The sequence below is a fragment of the Ornithorhynchus anatinus genome, chromosome 1, assembly GCF_004115215.2.
Source record: "Ornithorhynchus anatinus isolate Pmale09 chromosome 1, mOrnAna1.pri.v4, whole genome shotgun sequence".
In the NCBI taxonomy this organism is placed as follows: domain Eukaryota; kingdom Metazoa; phylum Chordata; class Mammalia; order Monotremata; family Ornithorhynchidae; genus Ornithorhynchus; species Ornithorhynchus anatinus.
The window spans coordinates 83,791,862-83,812,676 of record NC_041728.1 but is presented as its reverse complement, the minus strand read 5'-3'; the positions used below and the strand labels follow the sequence as shown (position 1 = coordinate 83,812,676).

The window sequence follows — 20,815 nt, the reverse complement described above, 5'->3', positions numbered from 1 at the left end:
GTCCTGGAAGTGACTGCAACAGTCCGTTCAGCTCAGAACAGAGGTAAAGTGAAGGGATTGGGATTGACCAGACCTCTCCTTCCACCTTCCCATTGTGGTTATCCCTTTTGGGCCCTAGTCAAACTCACTGAGGCCCTCATGTTGCTCATGAGTTCACTGTGCTCAGCACAGAGCAACTTTTAACATGATCTATGTTACAGATGGAGGCCTCAGGCCACAGTTCAGTCTTTTAAAACATGAACAAGAGTCACATCAGACATGATCATGATCACCAATCACAGCAACAAAAAAAAATAGCCGGATCCCAAAAGTCATGTCTGGTTTGGCTGGTTGGTGGAGGCTGCCACTGGCCAGTCAGAAATGGCAATGTATTAGACTGAAAAGGGAGGCAATGCTGCTCTGATGCTGTTGCCATGAGCTGCTCTCCATATTTCCAGTAGGGCCTGAACCTCAATCAACCGATCAATCACATTTACTGAGTGCCTAATAGTGCTCTGTTCAAAGTACTAAGTGCTTGGGAGAGTACAATAGAACAGAGTTGGTAGACACATTCCTGCCTCATAAATGATGCTCATGGTGGAAACCTCCGGGGAGTACTGTGTAGCCGGAGAGGACATGATAGCAGTAGTGGAAATGGCAGTGGAGAATCAGTAAGTTAGTCAATTGCATTTATTGAGTACTTACTGTGTGCAGGGCTCTCTACTAAGTGCTTGGGAGAGTAGAAGTATATAAAAGATACATTTCCTGCCCACAAGAGAGGACAGCATTGAATGTCTTTTCTCTACATTTAACTGTTTTAGTTATTGCATATTTCAGTGCACCAAAACATTAATTGGGAGAGTATTTTTGCCAGGGGAGAATGGGAAGGGGCAGATTTCTGTAGGGGTGTGCAGAAATGCATCCTGTGGATATGAATAAGAAGTGACAAACATGTTTTGTCAGCATATTGCTTTCTCTCCTTCTGACCTTCCCTCCCTCCATTTTTTGTCATTTCTTTCTCTTCTTGACTGCTCATTTCTATACTCTGGATAGCTCTCTTTCTCTCTCACCTATCACATCCCAACAGTCTCTTTCTTTTGCTACTCTATCTCTTTTCCTCTTCCTTTTACCTTTCTTCCTTCCATCAATCAGAGGTATTTATTCAGACCCACATCTCTTCCAAGAGGCCTTCTCTAAGCCACCATTTCCCTTACTCTCTTTCCCTTCTGCATCACCTATACATTAGATCTGTACCTTTTAGCACTTGACATCCATCCCACTTTCAGCTCCACAGCACCTATGGACATATCTATAATTTGTTTGAATGCCTGTCTCCCCACTAGACTCTAATCTCTTATGGGCAGGAACTGAAGGTCTAACAGTTCTGTTTTGTTGAACTCTCTCCAAACTTAGCATGGTGGTCTACACACAGTACGCTCTCAAGAAATACTCTTAATGGACTGATTGAATACTTACTGTGGGCAAAGCACTGTACCTGGGAGAGTACAGTCAAAAGAAACCTCCTTTCCTCCCTTTTGATCCCTCCTAACTCCCTTTCTCTTTTCTTCCCACACTGTTGAATCACGAACTCAGCTTCTGTAGGGGGTTTCTAACTAAGTCCTGTCTATGAAATTCCGATCTTCTCTTGAGTTACAAAAAGTATGGCCACCTTACTCTTTCAACATGCTGTGAAGAATAATAGGTTATCGGTCAGTCATCTCTCAAATTATGTTGTATTACAATTTTAAACTGTCCAAAATTATTGCAGTCCTCATGGACCATTATTAACTTGTGTCTCGTGATTACATTTTTGAGAAGGCTAGATGTTTCTGGATGTTTTTCAACTGATTTGACATATATAGCCTTCACATAGGGAATTCAACCTGGTCTTGTATAAATATTTCAGTATCTGGAAGGTAAACAACATTTTGATGAATAGTAAACACAAGAGGTTAACAATCATCATAAATATAAACTGGAGCTCTTACATAGCTATAGTATGTAACAATTTAGAATCGTGATGGACATGCAGGATTCTTGACAAGTGAGATTTTGATGTCTACTACCAGGTTTTCTAGTCTTTGTTCATTTCCTTTCCAGTACCTCAGCCAGTTTGCTTTCCCCAAGACTTCAAAGCCAGGCTCTTGGTAAACTATGGCTTACTGGAAAGAGCATGGGTTTGGGAGTCAGAGGTCATGGGTTCTAATCCCAGCTCTGCCATTTGTCAGCTATGTGACCTTGGGCAAATCACTTAACTTCTCTGTGCCTCAGTTACCTCATCTGTAAAATGGGGATTAAGACTGTGAGCCCCACGTGGGACAACCTGATTACACTGTATCTACCCCAGCACTTAGAACAGTGCTTGGCACACAGTAAGCATTTAACAAATACACATACAGTACTAATACAAGGCCAACACTGCAAATGCAATTTATGGCTATATCTTACTAGGATCTATCACATCTGAACAAAATTCTTATGCAAGTATGCTGTCCAGATTATTATTGGTAATTCAATTCAGCTACCACTACTCATTTGAATAGCATTCAATCTTTGAGTGAAATCTGCAGCAGCAATAGCACTCAACATGAGGGCAAGGGCTGAAAATATATCTAATGATGGCTGGCCTGTTAACTAATATTAACAGTTGTGATATTGTTTAAATGCTTATTAAGTGGCAAGCACTGTACTAAACACTGGGGTAGATATGAGATGATTAGGTTGGATACACTGTCTGATATGGAGCTCCAAGTCGAAGAAGAATAATGATGGCATTTGTTAAATTATTCCTATGTGCCAAGCACTACTCTAAGCGCTGAGGTAGATACAAGGTAATCAGCTTGTCTCACATGAGGCTCACAGTCTTAATCTTCATTTTACAGATGAGGTAACTGAGAAACAGAGAAGTTAAGTGACTTGACCAAGGTCACACAGCAGACAAGTGATGGAGCTGGGATTAGAACCCATGTGCTCTGACTCCCAAACCTGTGCTCTTCCCACTAGGCCATGATGCTTCCCAGATTGGTAGCAGTCTGGATGGAGAGGAAAGGGCGTATTTTAGCAATGCTGTGAAGGTAGAACCGGCAGGATTTAGTAACAGATTGACTTTATGGGTGGGATGAAAGAGATTTAGTAGAGGACAACACCAAGTTTATGAGCTAGTGAGGCAGGGAGGAGAGTGGTGTTGTCTATAGTAATAGGAAAGACAGGAGGAGGACAGGGTTTGTGAGGAAAGATAGGGAGATCAGTTTTGCACATGGTGTTGGCAGGACATCCAAGTAGATCTATCCTGAAGACAGGAGGAAATGTGAGATTGCATATAGGTAGGTGGCAGGGGGCGTCGGTGGTTAGAGTTGCTTAACAAAAGGACAGTACTATGTTTCTGGGCTTTTATCCATAAAATAATAATTGTGGTATGACTTAAGCAATTACTATGCACCAAGCTCTGTACTAAGTGCTGAGGAAAACATGACATACTCAAGTCCCACATGGAACTCACAGTCCAAGTAGTGGGGAAAGCAGGCACTGAAAAGCCATTTTACAGATGAGGGAACTGAGGCACAGAGCAGTCAAGTGACTTAAGGTCACCTATGGGGCAAGAGGCAGAGCCCCAGTTCCTCTGTTCCACTAGGCCATGTTACTTCTATTCTGAAGATGGTTAGAAGTTTGTGGAAATTTATGGCTGTGATCACACATGGCCTAGTGGAAAGAAGAGAGTGATAATTAGAAGGGAGAGAACTGGTGGACTGCCTTTGTGAAATTGGGATTCAATACCTGTTCTCCCTCATACCTAGACTGTGAGCCCCATGTGGGATAGGGACCTTGCCCAATTTAATTACCCAAATGCTTAATACAGTACTTAAACTGTAAGCACTTAACAATTACCACAATTATAATAATAAGAATTATTACATGAAACCTATGACCTTAAAATAATCTCTCATCAATCAGTAAATGGTGAGTAGTGAATTTCCATTTTACAGATGAGAAAACGGAGGTACTGAAAAGTTGAGGTACTTGCCCAAGATCATAGCAGGCAACTTGCAGAGCCGGGACTAGAACCCAGGTCCTGTGACTCCTGGGCCTGTGCTTTTTCCATTAGGCCAAGCTCTTTCTCTCCAAGCAAATTCAACTGAGGACCACATCTGTTAACCTTAGCCTTGGGTTTCTATGACTAGTAGACAACTCAAAAACTACAAATAAATGTATCACTATGGCAAAGACATTCTTTTCATGCACACGGAATGAAAAAGACAGACTCTCAGTCGTGTATAGGTCATTTCTGTCACTCCTACATACATAATGTATGTTTACCCTGAGTAGCATTATCTCTGAATATGAAGGAAATGCGCACTCTTGGCAAACAGGAAAACTCCATTTGAAAGAGGTTAGATTGTAATGGGAGTAAGATCCAACTACCATATTTGAAGCTACTGCAGTCAAAGCTTCACTATAAAGATGTGCTCACTGTGGAAGAACTGATAAACAGACTTCAACTTCAAAGGAAAAGATCCCTTTAGTTAGATTAATGATTGAGCTGAATAATCAATCATCTAAAAAATGACTAAGAACATCTACAAATTAGAGTCTATCATTCTCCAAAGTTCCTGAAAATTAATTTTCATATAAAATAAGATTTTCCATCAGTGACTCCATGATGATTTGATCACTGCCTTTTTAGTAGTGCTGATTATGGATTTTAGAATCCTTAAATATTTCAGTTTTTAGGTAACCTGACTTGAGACATCTGCCATCAAACCTAATGCTTGCTATCAGTGGTATTTAGAAATTAGAAAGGAACCACTATCAGCCTCTTCTTTACTCTCCCACCAAATATCATCATTGGCTTATCAAACTTACATGATGGAATGCTATGAAAACATACTGATAGATGTAAAAATGTCATGGATGCTAAACCATTCAAGAGACATTAACCAATACATAAGTTGTAATGTCATAGCCTAAAATCCAGCAAGGCATGGCACTGTATCTGCAAACTTCAAACATGCCTCCACCATTGAGTAGACAGCTGGAATCCTAAAATATAACTGGCTAATGGGGGCAGAAGATACCACAGGAGTTACCAAGGTGATTTCCACTGGGTTCTGATGCTACAGCACAGAATCAGCACTATGCTGTGATCAGTTGTGAATGAGTCCTGTTCATAGGAAACCTTTAGCAACTCACAGCTCCATGCCTGGTTTCTTGTTAGCTACACTCTGTGTGTCCCTTTGGGGACTGCATGACTGAGAGGGAGCGAGTGGCAGTGCACCAATCTTCGTCATTATCATCACTACTTCACTTAGGTTCTTGATCCTGAAGTCTCAGGACTGAAGCTCATCTTTTTTGTGATGTGAGAGTGGATAATGAGCTCCCAGTTTGAAAACCTGAATTCACAATGCCAACCCTGAAGGAGAATGAAGACAACAAAGATAAAGCCAACCTTGAACTTCTCTGTAATGGACAAAATGTCAGAGAGATAATGTTGGCAGAGCTTGACTGCCACTGCTGCCTCTACATAAAATCTTAACTATTCTTCTCCAATCTATTGAATTTGGAGCACATGATCACTCTTTGTCCCATCCTTAAGTTTCCTCCTCTCTGCTGACTATTTAAGTTGTAAACAATTCAAATACCCATTTATGAATATATCTGAGAACAAAAATAAAGAAGGCATCTTGACAGAAAAGAGTGAAAAATATTTTCTTACTTTAAAATTATCCTTAAATAGACTTGAATGTCCCTGTAACTATAAGCTCATCATATTTACAAGATGAGAAAAACTGAATTACCTCAATAAATTAAAGAGATGTCACATTAAACTTCCATACCTTAAGGTAACATCTGGAATGTGTGTGTGCATATATGTGGGTGTCTATGTTCAGCAATCTAAAGTGCAAACCAAAAGAAATCATGTTCTTCACAAATGTTTAGGACGCTAAGGTTGGCTCCCCAATCGCCATAGGCTTAAAATACTCTATAAAACCAAAATTCACAGAAGCCAGATTGAAAGAGAAGAGAGTGTGCATTTATCAGCTAGTATTTATTACCTATTAGTATAGGACAATGTCCCTATATCCTTATTTAAGGTTTAACTTAACATGAGCATTAACAAGCAAACAAAAAAGTTAACACATTTGCCTTGCTAAGTCACTTATACAAGAAAATACATGGGCCTGTCTGGGTGGTTTCCTTTATGGAGCTGTATAAAGGTAATTTTCCCCATGATTAACCAACTCCTTCTGGTTTTATTTACCTCAGCTTCTGCAAGGAGCAAAGAGAGGTCCACTGAATGCAGCATGGCAATGGGAAATTCCAGTACATAATGTCCTGTACCCTCAGTTCCCAGAAGCCCAGAGAGTCATTGTATCTGGCAAGCCCCCAAGAATCTATCCAGTAGCTTTCTCTCTGCATTCATTACCTAAGGCAATAACAGTAAAGCATGTGATGTCTTTTCCACTTGTGTGAAGTGCAGTATAACAACTCCAATGCCTTCAACTTTCTCTACACCTCCTTTTTTTATTTGGTTTTGGTCATGGAATTAAAAAAACTAGATGAAAGAAATGTCTCACTCTAGTGTTTAGTACAAAGCCTTAACAAACATCATTAAAAAAGTATAGGAACACAGCAGAAGAGATTAAGTGAAAAGGCAATCAATTTTCTTCTTTGATAAGAAAGTCTCAGCTGAACAGTCAAAGAGAAAGATCACAGGGCTGGGAGTTGTACCTGGGTACCTGGGTAGTTGTCCCAGCTTTGCCACTGGCCTGCTGTGTCAGCCTCAGTTTCCTTATATATAAAATGGGGAAAATAATGTGTGTATTTCTTACTATTTCTTACCAAATGGGATAATTGCTGTGAAAACACTTTGGAAAAATAGTTACTGTTTAGACTTAGCTTTTCCTCTGAAGATCTCAAGGCACTTAAACAAAAAATATAATGTAATCAAGTGCTTAGTTCAGTGCTCTGCACAAAGTAAGTTCTCAATAAATACCATTGATTTATTGATTATTATTCCTATTTTGCAGAGTAGAAACTAACTGCAAAGGTTCCTTGAGTTTTCTGCCTCATTCTAAATCTCCTTCTGTTGCTTTACCTTTGAGAGAGAGAGTTTGGTTATTTTTTCTAATGTATCTAAATTACATTGTTATATAAAGCAAAATACATATTCAATCATTTGCTTGTAAGAACAATTTTTCAATTAGAAGCTACAAGGCCTCTCTATCTCACAATTAACTACGTCACAAAGGTGCTTTCAAAAATACCCCAATGTAAAGGATCGCCCATCCTAACACACCTTTGGATTAGCCTCCTCATGATTCGGAAAACACAAATTGGTCCTTGGTCAATTGAACCAGGAAAAAATATACCTAGGAAATCATTTTCTCAAAGTCATGTTTTCAAATTATTACCATGTTATTTAACTATTGGGACAGGTATAGTTCCGCACAGTAAGAGCTTAATACCTTGCAAAAAATCACGCACTGTGGTTTTCTGAATGAACATTTTCATCTGAAAGTCATCTTTTGAAATTGTGTTACGATATCTTAGATATATTACATTATGTAAGAATATTGCAATAGTTGTAAGTCATCGCACTGTAAAAATGACAATCTGCATACGGAATTCCAGGCTTTGGGGAAAAAAAAGATATAGTATTCTCAATAGAGAATGAAATTACATTCTAATAATGTCTTCCAGACATTAAACTGCATATTTCAATAATTCTCCATATAATCACAATAATATCACAGTTGAGTTTACCTGTTCCTGAATACAGCGTATGGAGAAGGAGAAATTGCAGAAACCCAGAAACCATAACAGCAGCATCAGAGTGGTTAAATAAATGATACCGGCATCCAGTCGCTCCCCAAATTCCAGCAGGCGAAAGAAACAAACCCACAACACAATCAAAAATCCATCGGATCATAAAGGAGATTCGGGAAAAGACGTGTCTGTGGCCTATGCGTTCTAAGTCAAAGCCAAAAAAGCCTGCAGTGTCCAACATTATACAATGGTGACACCAAACAAGGCCATAAGTGCTGCTGTCATCAAAACAAATCTCTGCAGTGTACTGCTCTTATTGATTACTGCATTAATCTATAGCTGCTCAGTGCTATGCTAAAAAGGATCCCGCTGAAAGAGACATTAAGGGTTGGATGAGCCCAGAATTAACTACCTTCCAAAGCAGAATACAAAATAGCTGCTACCTCTCTGCCGGCAGTGGGAGATGAATGCTGAAGCCCCTTAAACACCGACGGAGGGAAAAGAATGTACAGGCTCTCGAACCTGCTTATTATTTCTGTTCAGTCTGTTTCACTGACTGAGACATCAAAGGACTAAACAGAAAACACTGTTATGTCCAGACAATTTGAGAGCTGCAATACACTTACCTGAAATTATCTGTCACAGTTGTATATTGTTGGATAGGACACACTTCTTTGTCCCAGTGCAATGTCTTCAGTGAAGACTGTTTATGTAGGACTACTCTTATCTATCATCTTTGGAATTTTAACCTCTACTACTGGCTTTAACAGGCAGCAGAGACAATTGTAGAAACTGAATGGATACAATGATTGGTAGCACAGGGGAGCAGTGCCCTTTGAAGTCAGCAATTCACTCATTCCTACTGCTCGAGTAGATATAGGAGGTTATCGCTAGGAGATACTGAATCTGGATTCCCCTAAAGCTTTGTCAAATGGCTAAGAGAGAGTTTTCAGATATGGATAACTCCTGCTTATAAGTGGAAATCCTAAATGGACTCGAGTTATCCAAAATGTCAGCTGTTTGGGAGTCAGATTTCATCTCTATCACATATTTGATGGTCTTTAAAAAGTAGTAATAGTATGTATTAAGTGCTTCCCTTGCCCCCTCTGGACTGTAAGTTCCTTGTGGGCAGGGAATATATTTACTGATTCTGTTATATTGTACTCTCACAAGTGCTTACTACAGTGCTCAGCACATGGTATGCCTTCAATAAATACCATTAATTGATTATTTAATGAAGAACACTGAACTAAATACTGGGAAAGAATACACAGGTGGGAATTAGACATGGTCCCTGTCCTGTAAGGAGCTCCAACCCAATTTACCCCATACAGGAAAAAAATCCCTCCACATCAAGTTGCCCAAACTTGAATTCTGAATTATATTCCCTCCCAAAATAAAAATAAGGAGCATAAGTGAAATCCTATGGGATGTGGTAAAATCCTACTCTATTAAATATAAATCTCCAAAAGTAGTAAGGAAACTAAGAAATATATCAGCTGCTGAATCTATCTAGAAAAGAGGAAAGCTTTCATTATTTTTGGAAAATAAAAGGTAGGGGTGAGAAATAAGTAAAATAAAGTACAGCTATTGTATGTTTTCTCCACTAGGTGTGAATTACTCTTTTAATCACCTGATGTAAGCTTTATATGTTTTTTTTCCCTTTTCCTTTCCCCTTTTTCCTTCTCTCTGTTCTGGCCTTTGATTCAGACTCATTCATGTCTCCCTCCCTACTTCCACAGCATCAAGTACCAGTGCTTCTTTAAACCCCAATTTAAGTTATTATTAATAGCATCATTATTTATGTACAGTGTATGTTTATAACTATATTATAATGATCCTTTCATACCTGAATGGATACCTCCAAAGTATTTTTAATCACTTCTTTTACTGTGCTCATTTTCCTTAAGGCTTCTTGGAAAATGTTCAGAAACTACTGCAACAATTCAAAAACGTAACTCCAACGTCAAGATTCTAATGAACTGGTTAGAGAAACTATTCTTTAGGGTAAACACCATAAAAATTACAGGACTAGAAAGGACCCTACTGGACTGGAAAAGATAATAGTAAACTAGGCTTCATGGAAGTAATTTGACATCTTAAAACTTTTCTACTATGAAAATTATCAGTCAATTCATTTTACACCTACCTAAAATAAACAGAACTAATTCCACTTAGCCCATCTGTTTTCCTTTCACAAAATCATATTTGAACCTAATCCAAATATTCCTACCAATACACCTGGCATTTATCACTTTAAAAACCACTGCTTTCCTTATGTCTCGGAAAGAGTTTGACATTTGGGTACAATCGGTCAAACACGGAGCAAAATATTTTGAGATAAATAGATACTTAATGAATGACTGCCAACAATTTTTGTATTGCTTTATAAATTTTATAATCCTAAATCGAACAAGGTCAACTACCAGGAACAATGTTTCTCCCTTTTAGTATCTCAAAAGACATGGGGAGCCTGGGTTGGTATTACAAAATTCTCCTTTGGAATGGCAGCAGGGCCTCTCTCTCCACAAAATCAATCTTGCCCATTTACTGAAGCCCAGGCACTATCACTGTGAAGCCAAAATCCAAGAAAAAGTATCTTGGTTTGATTTCAAACTAATAGCAACCCCTATCAGGCAGTCCACCTGAATGGCTTACTGTCACAATAGACTCATTAGCTGATTAATGGAAGGTAGACTGGTGCAAAACATAGACATCAATTGCAATTATGGAATTAATATACAATAATATCAAATTGAAAGATGCTCATATATTATCTTAGGACAACATACAAGAAATCCACTGCAGTGATTGAATTTTTCACTCTATTAAGGCAAGTGTCTAACTCAGTCATCCTGATTCAATAACATGATACTCTGCTCTGGGAAAAACACAAAATAAATTCCCTCGGCACCCGATACCATAAAAGAGAACCAGCCATGCTGGAGAAGCAGATGCTAGGAGAGCCAACTGCAGGTCCGAATTCCTATAGGAGTAAAAGATTAGCCATTAATTCCCCACCCCAAACTGATCTTCAGTTGCTTACCAGCAGCTGCCAGTTTTGCCTCAGTTGCTTGCTCTTCTGAATCAACAGACAACACTTGCTCCAGCCCTTCTGAAGGGACAGACATCTCAGGTGCACCCACTACAAATCAAAATGGAGTCAGCCTTGCAAACAAGCTCCTGCTTTTCACACATTCAATCTTGCTTTTTAACTTCTCTCCTGGCTCCTGAGAGTTTATCTACAAAGTGCATGAAGGATGAAATTCTCCCTTCACTCTGCTTATATCATTGTGCAAAATACTATGGGTCAGGAGCAGCAGAGAATAGAGCCTGAAAGAGAACATTAGTATTGCATAAGAAAAACTCTTTTGCTTGACTGACTCAGGTCATTGCAGGCACGGTGTAGCTATGTGAAGAATGGTTCAGATAAAATACAGTGCATAATTATTTAGCCTATGTGGGCCTGGTGCATCGTAGATTGGTAGAATTTACTGAGCAGCAGCATATTGGTATCTCTGTTGGGTCCTCGCCAGATCCACAGGAGTCAGGAAATAAGCCTCTTGATGAATGACGTACTCCTCCAAGCCATTCACTCCTGTTTCCCATCCCAGATCTGCTCTAGCCGATGTCCTTTCTCCTGCTGTGAATTTATTTGCAGAAAGGACTAAATAAAGCACAACTAAGTGGCCGTCAGCCTTCTGAATGATTTCTTCTCATGACGTTCTTGGAAAAAATGAAACTCAGATTTTACCTATTGTCTTTATTATCTTGAAAATAAGACTTACTAATGAAAATACATTTTAAATTGTATACTCTTTGCACATATCCATTGTCATTGAAACACTTATATCAATTGTTTTTTGTTTTTTTTATGGTGTCTTCCTTCCCCATACTCCTGTGGTTCTTTGTTAGTTCACAAAACCTTAGCCACATAAAATATTTCCCAGAAAGTAAAATCTTGATTTTTAGGTATCTCACCACTTCACAATATAGATTATATCCTATCAGGCACTAATTCTCTCTCTGTTCATAGGTTCCTAGGTTTCCTCATCTTGTGAATATGTCCAACTTGTTGATTTCTTTCCCCTCTCTTTTCATTTAGTCCTGAATCTCCCACTCTCTTCAGTATATCTCCAATAGTCTGCTCTGTACCACCTCTCAATCAATGGAATTGAGATGGAATTCTTTATCTTCCTTTTAATACCCCTCCTAATGTCCAGTTTTCCCATAAACGTGGTCAGTACCACCTGTCCTAACCAATCCCCAACTCTGAAACTTTAAGACAATCAACTGCCTCATTTGTCTTTCCCCATGCCTAGATGCTTCCTCTTCTATAGCCCAATGCAAATCAGTTGGAGTCTATAGTTTTTACTAAGGATGATAGCCAAGATCTAGTCACTTGATTCAGTCAATTCTTATAGGCTTGCTCAGAACCCAATAAATACAGAAGAATCTACATACTGAAATATAACAACAATAATAATAATAGTGACCTTCTCCAAATAAACCCTGACTTACTATCTAATCCCACTCTTCTGCATCGCCTATACACCTTGGTCTTTTCCCTTTAAGCATTTTGATTTTCAGCACCCCTCCAGCCCCACAGCACTTATGTGCATATCCCTTTGTAATTTATTTTAATGCCTGTCTCCCCCTCTACTCTATAAGCTCTTAAGGGGCAGGGATCATCTACCCCTACTCTTTTGTTTTGTACTTTCTCAAGCACTTAGTACAGTGTTCTGCACACAGTCATTCATTCAGTCATTCAATAGTATTTATTGAGCGCTTACTATGTGCAGAACACTACTAAGTGCTTGGAATGTACAATTCGGCAAAAGATGGAGACAATCCCTGCCCAAAGACAGGCTCACAGTCTAATCGAGAGAGATAATGATGGCATTTGTTAAGCGCTTATTATGTGCAAAGCACTGTTCTAAGTGCTGGGGGTGATACAAGGTGATGAGGTTGTCTCACGTGGGGCTCACAGTCTTCATCCCCATTTTACAGATGAGGTCACTGAAGCCCAGAGAAGTGAAGTCACACAGCTTTCAAGCGGCAGATCCGGGATTAGAATCCATGACTTCTGAGTCCAAAGCCTGTGCTCTTTTCACTGAGCCATGCTGTCCATTCCAATAATAATAATGTTACTATTTGTTAAGCGCTTACTATGTGCCGAGCACTGTTCTAAGCTCTGGGGTAGATAGAGAGTAATCAGGTTGACCCACGTGAGGCTCACAGTCCTAATCCCCATTTTACAGATGAGGTCACTGAGGCACAGAGAAGTTAAGTAACTTGCACAAAGTCACACAGCAGGCAAGTGGCAGAGCCGGGATTAGAACCCATGACCTCTGACTCCTAAGTCCATGCTCTTTCCACTGAGCCATGCTGCTTCAGTACTCAATAAATGCCACTGATTGATTGATCAATTCATGGTGCTCACAGTCTATGTAGGAATCAATCATTCATTCAATCGTACTTATTGAGTGTTTACTCTGTTTAGAGCACTCTACTTAGTGCTTGGCAGAGTACAATAGAACAGAGTTGGTACACACTTTCCATGCTCACAATGAGATTACAGTCTAGAGGGAGGCAGGCATTAATTTCAATAAATAAATTAAAGATGCTTACATAGATGCTGAGGGAGAGGTGAATATAGGCTGTAAATCCAAGTTTAAGGTAGACACAGAAGGAAGTGGGAAAAGAGAAAATGAGGCCCAAATCAGAGAAGGCCTCTTGGAGGAGATAAGGTGGCGGAGGTAGTCTGTCAAACATGAGGAGGGAGAGTGTTCCAGGACAGAGGCAGGATGTGGGCAAGAGGTCAGTGGAGAGATAGATGTGATTGAAATACAGTGACTAGGTTGACCTTAGAGGACCAGAGTGTGCGGGGTGGATTATAGCAGGAAATCAGGGAGGTAAAATAGGAGGGAGCAAGGTGATTTAGGGCTTTTAAGTTGATTGTAAATAGTTTATGTTTGATGCAGAGGTGGATGGGCAACCACTGGGAGGTTCTTGAGGAGGGGAAACATAGAATGAACGATTTTTGTAAAAAAAAAAAAAAAAGATCCGCACAGTAGAGTGAAGTATGGACTGCAATAGGGAGAGACAGAAGGCAGGCAGATCATACAGGAGGTTCATGCAGTAATCACGCAGGATAGGGTGTGTTTGGATTAACATGTTAGCCGTATGCTTGTAGAGGAAAAGGGGGATTTTAGCAATGTTCTCAAGTTTGCACTGATAGGATAATGGTGACATTGAATATGTTCACTGAATGAGAGATGAGTCAAAGATAACGCCAAGGTGGTGCTGTCTTCAGTGACAGAAAAGTCATGGGGAGGACAGGGTTTGTTTGGGAAGATAAGGAGTTCTGGTTTTGGACATATTAAGTTTGAGGTGGTGGCAGGACATCCAAGTAGAAATGTCTTGAAGGCAGGAGGAAATGTGAGACTGGAGAAAAGGAGAGAGATCAGGGCTGGAGATTTGGATTTGGATATCGTCTGCATGTAGATGGTAGTTTAAGCCATGAGAGTGAATGAGTTCTCTAAGGAAATGGGTATGGATGGACAATATAAGCATCATGGCTTAGTGGAAAGAGCACAGGCTTGGGAGTCAGAGGTCTTGGGTTCTAATCCTGGCTCCACCACTTGTCAGTTGTGTGACCTTGGTCAAGTCACTTAACTTCTCTGTGCCTCAGTTACTCATCTGTAAAATGGGGATGAAGACTGTAAGTCCTACATGGGTCAACCTACTTACCTTGTATCTACCCCAGTGCTTAGAATAGTGCTCGGCACATAGTAAACGCTTAACAAATACCAACATTATCATTATTATTATTAGGGGGACCAAAAACTGAGCCTTGAGGGACCCCCCATATACAGGGAGTGGAAGGTATTGTAATTCCAAGCACTTACTACAGTGCTCTGCACACAGTAAGAGCTCAATAAATACAAATTAATGAATAAGAGGACTCCATCAAAAGGACAGAAAATTAGCTGTGAGAGAGATAGGAGAAAAACTAGGAGACGACACTGTCAGCAAAGTTGACGTTGGATAAGATTTCCAGGAAAAGGGGGTGGTCGACAGCACCCAAGTCAACTGAGAGTTCAATGAGAATTGGGATGGAGTAGAGGCTGATGGATTTGACAAGTAGGATATCTTTTGTGGCCTTTGAGAGGTCTGTTTTTGTGCAGTGAAGGGAAAGGAAACCAGATTGGAGGGGATGAAGGAGAGAACTGGAGGAGAGTAAATGGAGACAGCAAGCGTAGACAACTCATAGGAGGGAAAATAGATCATGAATCCCCATTTTGGATTTGGAAACTGAGGCCCAGATAAATTAAGTGACTTGTCCAAGGTCACACAGGAGGCAGGTGACAGAACCAGGATTAAGCCACTCATTGGTTTCCAGGCTTTAATTCTTTGCCTTCCATCTGGGACAGGAGTGTATTGGGAAGTGACAAGGAAAGATTGATAGGTGCATGGAAAGGGCTTCTCCTTTCCTCTGTCCTTCCAGATGTTTGCTCTAAAATGAGAAAAGTATAGAACTGGGTAAGCTGGAGTTCTTTTAAGTTCTTTTTTTATTGAATGTTGCTCCAAAATAATAATGTTGGTATTTGTTAAGCGCTTACTATGTGCCAAGCACTGTTCTAAGCGCTGGGGTAGACATAGAGGAATCAGGTTGTCCCACGTGGGGCTCACAGTCTTAATCTCCATTTTACAGATGAGGGAACTGAGGCCCAGAGAAGTTAAGTGACTTGCCCACAGTCACACAGCCAACAAGTGGCAGAGCTGGGATTCGAACTCATGAGCCCTGACTCCAAAGCCCGTGCTCTTTCCACTGAGCCACGCTGCAAAATGTATTGTTATCAACTGAAGTAAAATTGGGGAAATAAGCTTTTGGCCAGGATTTTGAAATTTTCTATTTGTAGAGCTCATTTCACTGTTAAAAATACTTTACTGAATCAGGATTCATAAAATCTTCAAAAACCTGCCAAAGTTGCATGTAAAAAATGTTGATGCTGGAGCATTTGTGAAATATAAAGAGAAAGTAAATTCCAATATCTTTGTTGAAAATAATTTAAAGCTCCTTGAAAGGTTTAGGGGTGGCACTGTGTTGTACACTTACAGTGAATCATTTATGGTCTCCCTTTTTTTCTATTCTATAGGCTTCACCCTTCAAGGAGCTTAAAATCTGGGAGATAGTAGAGAAGAGGACAGACAATGGAACTGCAAAGAACAAACACATAAATCAAATATAAAAATAAGCTGCATTTATCATTATGTATACTCATTTCTTCCATTATAAGTGTTTTCACTATGCTTTTTGAGTAGAGCGTTCTTTCAACAAGACACTGTGGAACTTGTCTACCAACAGTGTTATAGTGTACTCTCCCAAGTGCTTAGTACAGTGCTTTACACACATTGTGCTAAATAAATACGATTGATTTATCTATCCTTCTATCAATCACCTGTGCACTTTGCACAGTCCCCATTCCTTGAGCACTTGCTCATTTACCTACCCCCTTATCTTCTTTCCTCCTATGGTAAAATTATTTTAGGGTCTGATTTTCCTGCTGTAGGGCAGGGTGCTTGTTTCAAATAACTATATTGTCCTTGCCATTATGCTGAGTTCAGTGCTTGGCAATCAGTAGGCTCTCAACAAATACCATTTATTTATTGACTGAATGTGATTGTTGCATTCAGTCAAAAGTGTGAGTTTTGTTTCATGTGCAATATATAGGAGTACTGGGTGTACCAACAAAGAGGTAGGTATGCATCAAGCACTTCATTTCTTTTCTAATTAGAAGGGCTTCTTATAGAGGGTGGAATTTCAGGAGCGGTTCACTTGAAGAAAGAAAGAATTCAGTTAGCCAAGAAGCAGATACCAAGTTAGCTGAGGATGTTGCTGAGAACAATGAGTAGGCAAGGAAAGTAAGGAAATCTGACTTGACTTCGTAAAGGGCTTTGAAGGAGAAGGGGTGATCCAAATTCAGTGAACAGCCTTGATAAGTCCTAAACATGCTGTATGCTTCAGGGTCATGGACAAGCCATTCAGAATGAGGGTGGTAATAAGGGGATTTGTAGTGAAGAAGGTTGCACTACTACCATGCTATCATTCATAATTTCCCCCTTTGAATATTAAATCTCTCTTTCCTACACAGTCCATACTTCTCTCTGCTGCCCAGATCATTTTTTTGAAAAAAAATCATGCAGTCCATAGCCCCCTACTCCTCAAAAACTCCCATTCATCTCCACATTAAACAAACTTCTCACCATCAGCTTTAAGGCACTCAATCAGCTCTCTCTCTCCAACCTAACTCCACTATCTACTACTACAACCCAAACCACACTTCAGTCCTCTTAACACTACTGAATGAACACCAACCTAATCTCTGTACTTTGCTCTCATCTATCCTGCCATCGACCCTATGGCCACATTCTACCTCAAGCTTGGAACTCCTTCTTCAGATCTGACAGTACACCACTCTCCTCCTCCTCAAAACCTTTCTAAAATCATATCCCCTCCAAGAGGCCTTCCCAGTCTAACCCCTTCATTAAGCTTACTCTTATCCTGCCTCCCCTCTAACTTAACTGTGAAGCATCTTGATACTCCCTCCGGCCCCACAATACTTATGTAAATATTCTCAGGTTCTATTTCCCTTATTACCCTGTTTTAATGTCTGTTTCCCCCTGTATAATGCAAGCTCCTTGTAGGCAGGGATCATGCCTACCAACTTTGTTGTATTGTATTTTCCCAAGCATTTAATATAGTGCTATGCATACTTAAGCACATAATAAATTGTCAACAGAGTCATTTCCAACCCACAGCGACTCCAGTGGCCCAAGGTCACACAGTAGACAAGTGGTGGAGCCGGTGTTACAACTCATTACCTTCTCACTCCCAGGCCCCTGCTCCATCCACTATGCCATGCTGCTTACCACAATATGTAACATTGGTTAAGCACTTACTATTTTCCAAGCCCTATAAAGCACTGGGGTAGATACAAGATAATCATGTGGGACTCAGAATCCAAGGAGGAAGAGACAAAGTATTGAATTTCCAGTTTACAGAAGAGGAAGCTGAAACACCAAGATGTTAAATGACTTGCCCATGGTCACATATACCAGTAAAATAGCAGAGCCAGGATTAGAACATAGGTCCTCTGGTTCCCAGACCCAGGGTCTTTCCAAATGGCCATGCAGTTTCTGACTAACCAAACCAATCTAAGCCATCCAATTTAAAACAGCCAAAAAAAAACCATATAAAAGAAAAAGAACAAACTTTCAATAGTCTTTTTTAAAGTCAGTCATTTAAAATTGAATATTCTCTCATTTTCTTCTAATCTAATGAAATAGATATTCTTCTTAAAAAAAGGTCTACTTTATATTCAGATCTTTACTTTTCAATCCTCTACTCATAAGTGTTTTAAACAGATCTTGATTGTCAGAGTTTGTTCAGAATATCCCAGGGCCCATTTCAACAAGGCAATCAATGTGCAGGATCGAAATACAATTATTAGCATAATTAACTGTATCAACCCCTGAGATGGAGGGTTAACTAACAGTAGTGGGTCTAGAAACTCCACTCTTCCTATGCAGAATGTACAAACTAGCTATGAAATTGCATTTGTACAAAAAGGTAAGCCAGTCCAGACTCAAAAAGGATGCACAAGAAAGTATTTTTCAGACTTATGAAAGAGGACAATTAATTTTTTAATTAATTAGGAAGAACTTGGGGAGAAGAAGGTTCCTTATGATCCTGATGTGTTAAGCAGGAAGGTTTTCATCTTTAAATTTCTTCCTACTTCCAGCAACTAGGGGTACCACCAGACTGCCCTCTTACTTGTCTTCTCTCCCTGTATATCTGTATTCTTCCCCTATAGAGAATTCCAATTTCTTTGCCCCATAAATTTTCTTAACTCATTATGCCCTGCTTGGCCTCCATACCCCAACTACCTTCCCTTGAGGAACAAATTAATGTTCTCAACACCACCCTGTCTACTGAACTCAACTCACTCCCATATCCCTTTGTCAATTTCGTACTACTAACCCACAGACCTGGATTACCTCCACAGTCTTCCTCCTTGTCTTATGCACGAGCCACAGAATACTGCTGGTGGACATCTATATATGAAGCCTACTTCATCCACTTCAAGATTATGCTTGCGTGCTTTAACTTCACCCTTTCCTCTTCCCAGAAAAATTATTTCTCCACCCTTATTGAAGCCCATGCCCATGGCCCTTGCCACTTGTTCCAGACATTTAACAATCTCCTCAAACCTCCTCTCCCCCTGCATCCCCCATCCCTTGCCCCCAGTGACCTGGCCACCTACTTTATTAAGAAAATTGTTACTATCAGGCATGATCTCTCTTAGCTCTCCATCACCTTGCCGCCTCTTACCTCACCTCCCTTCTCTCTTTCTAATGCCCGACCCCTTACACTCTGCTCCTCTGCAGCTCACTTCCTCATGGTCCCCCATTGACAGCCGTCCCGCCATTGACCCCTGGCCCCCATCCTACCGCTCTCCTGGAATGCCCTCCCTCCTCACATCCGCCTAACTCTCTTCCCCTTTTCATAGCCCTACTGAGAGCTCACCTCCTCCAGGAGGCCTTCCCAGGCTGAGCCCCCCCTTCCCTCTGCTCCCCCTTCCCTCGCCCCACTCTCTGCTCTTCCCCCTTCCCCTCCCCTCAGCACTGTGCACATTTGTATATATTATTTATTACCCTATTTATTTTGCTAATGAGTTGTATATCTCCTTGATTCTATTTATCTTGATGATGTTGTCTTGTTTTGTTTTGTTCTATTTTGCTTTGCTGTGAGCCCGTTACTGGGCAGGGATGGTCTCTATCTGTTGCTGAATTGTACATTCCAAGCACTTAGTACAGTGCTCTGCACATAGTAAGTGCTCAATAAATCCTATTGAATGAATGAATCTCCCTAAAATCTTTCCTGCCTCTTCCCAGTCCCTCCCTCTTCCCAGTCCCTCCCTTGTCCTGCCCCTTCCTCAACTCTCCCATCTTTTCCAAAAGTAACTCTACAGGAGATTTCCTGCTTTCTCTCAAAATCCATCCCTTCCACCTGCACATCCAACCCCATTCCTTTCATCTTATCAAAACACTTTCCTCTTCCCTTCTTCTCTCCCTAGCAGCCATCTTCAACTGTTTGCTCTCCAGTGACTTCTTCCCTACTTCTTTCAAATATGCCCATGTCTCTCCAACCTAAAACCCCTCCCTGGATCTCACATCTCCCTCCAGTTACTGCCCCATCTCCCTCCTACCATTCCTTTCCAAACTCAATGAATGAACTGTTTAAACCCACTGTCTCAAATCCCTCTCCTCCAATAATCTCCTAGACTCTTCTCAATTTGGCTTCACATTCCCTTCATTCCACAGAAACCTCCCTCTCAAAGGTCACTAATGATCTCCTTCTTGCCAAATCCTATGGCCTCTACTCCCATCCTAATCCTCCTCGACCTCTCAGTTGCCATTGAAACTGTGGACCACCCCTTCTTTTGGAAACATTATCCAACCTCTGTTTCACTGACACTGTCCTCTCCTGGTTCTCCTCATATCTCTCAGGTCACTCACTCATTCCCAGTCTCTTTTGCGGGTTCCTCTTCTGCCTCCCACCTCAAACTGTGGGAATCTCTCAAGGTTCAGGTTTGGGTCCCCTTCTATTCTCCATCTATACCGATTCCCTTGGAGAACTCATTTGCTCCCATGGCTTCAACTACCATCTCTGTGCATAGGATACCCAAATCTACATCTCCAACTCTGATCTTTTTCCCTCTCTGCAGTCTCACATTTTCTCCTGCTTTCAAGACATCTCTACCTGGATGTCCTCCCTTCATCACAAGGTTAACATGTCCAAAACTGAACTCCTTATCTTCCCATCCGAACCCTGGCCTCCCGCTGACCCCTATCCTCCCCAATTTTTCCATAACTGTAAATGGTACCACCATCTTTCCTCTCTCACAAGCCTGTAACCTTGACATTACTCCTCACTCTCATTCAAGACACATATGCTATCCATCACTAAATCCTGTTGGTTCCATCTTCCCAACATAACTAAAAT

General features: G+C 40.5%; 1 protein-coding gene across 25 annotated transcripts in view; it reads right to left on the bottom strand.

Annotated features, from left to right (window-relative positions):
• The window catches only part of RIMS1 (regulating synaptic membrane exocytosis 1), a 531,371-nt gene that overhangs the window by 247,169 nt on the left and 263,387 nt on the right, over positions 1-20,815 (bottom strand). Inside the window, exon 1 of one of the 25 annotated variants that reach the window (XM_029063955.2) lies at positions 10,790-11,135. The exons of 23 other annotated variants lie outside the window; for them this stretch is intronic. In XM_029063955.2, the coding sequence (XP_028919788.1) occupies positions 10,790-10,874 (85 nt within the window). In that variant the 5' untranslated portion in view covers positions 10,875-11,135. Of the gene's footprint in view, positions 1-7,740; positions 8,059-10,789; positions 11,136-20,815 lie in introns of those variants that run through there. One more of the 25 variants, XM_029063951.2, reaches the window with a different exon arrangement.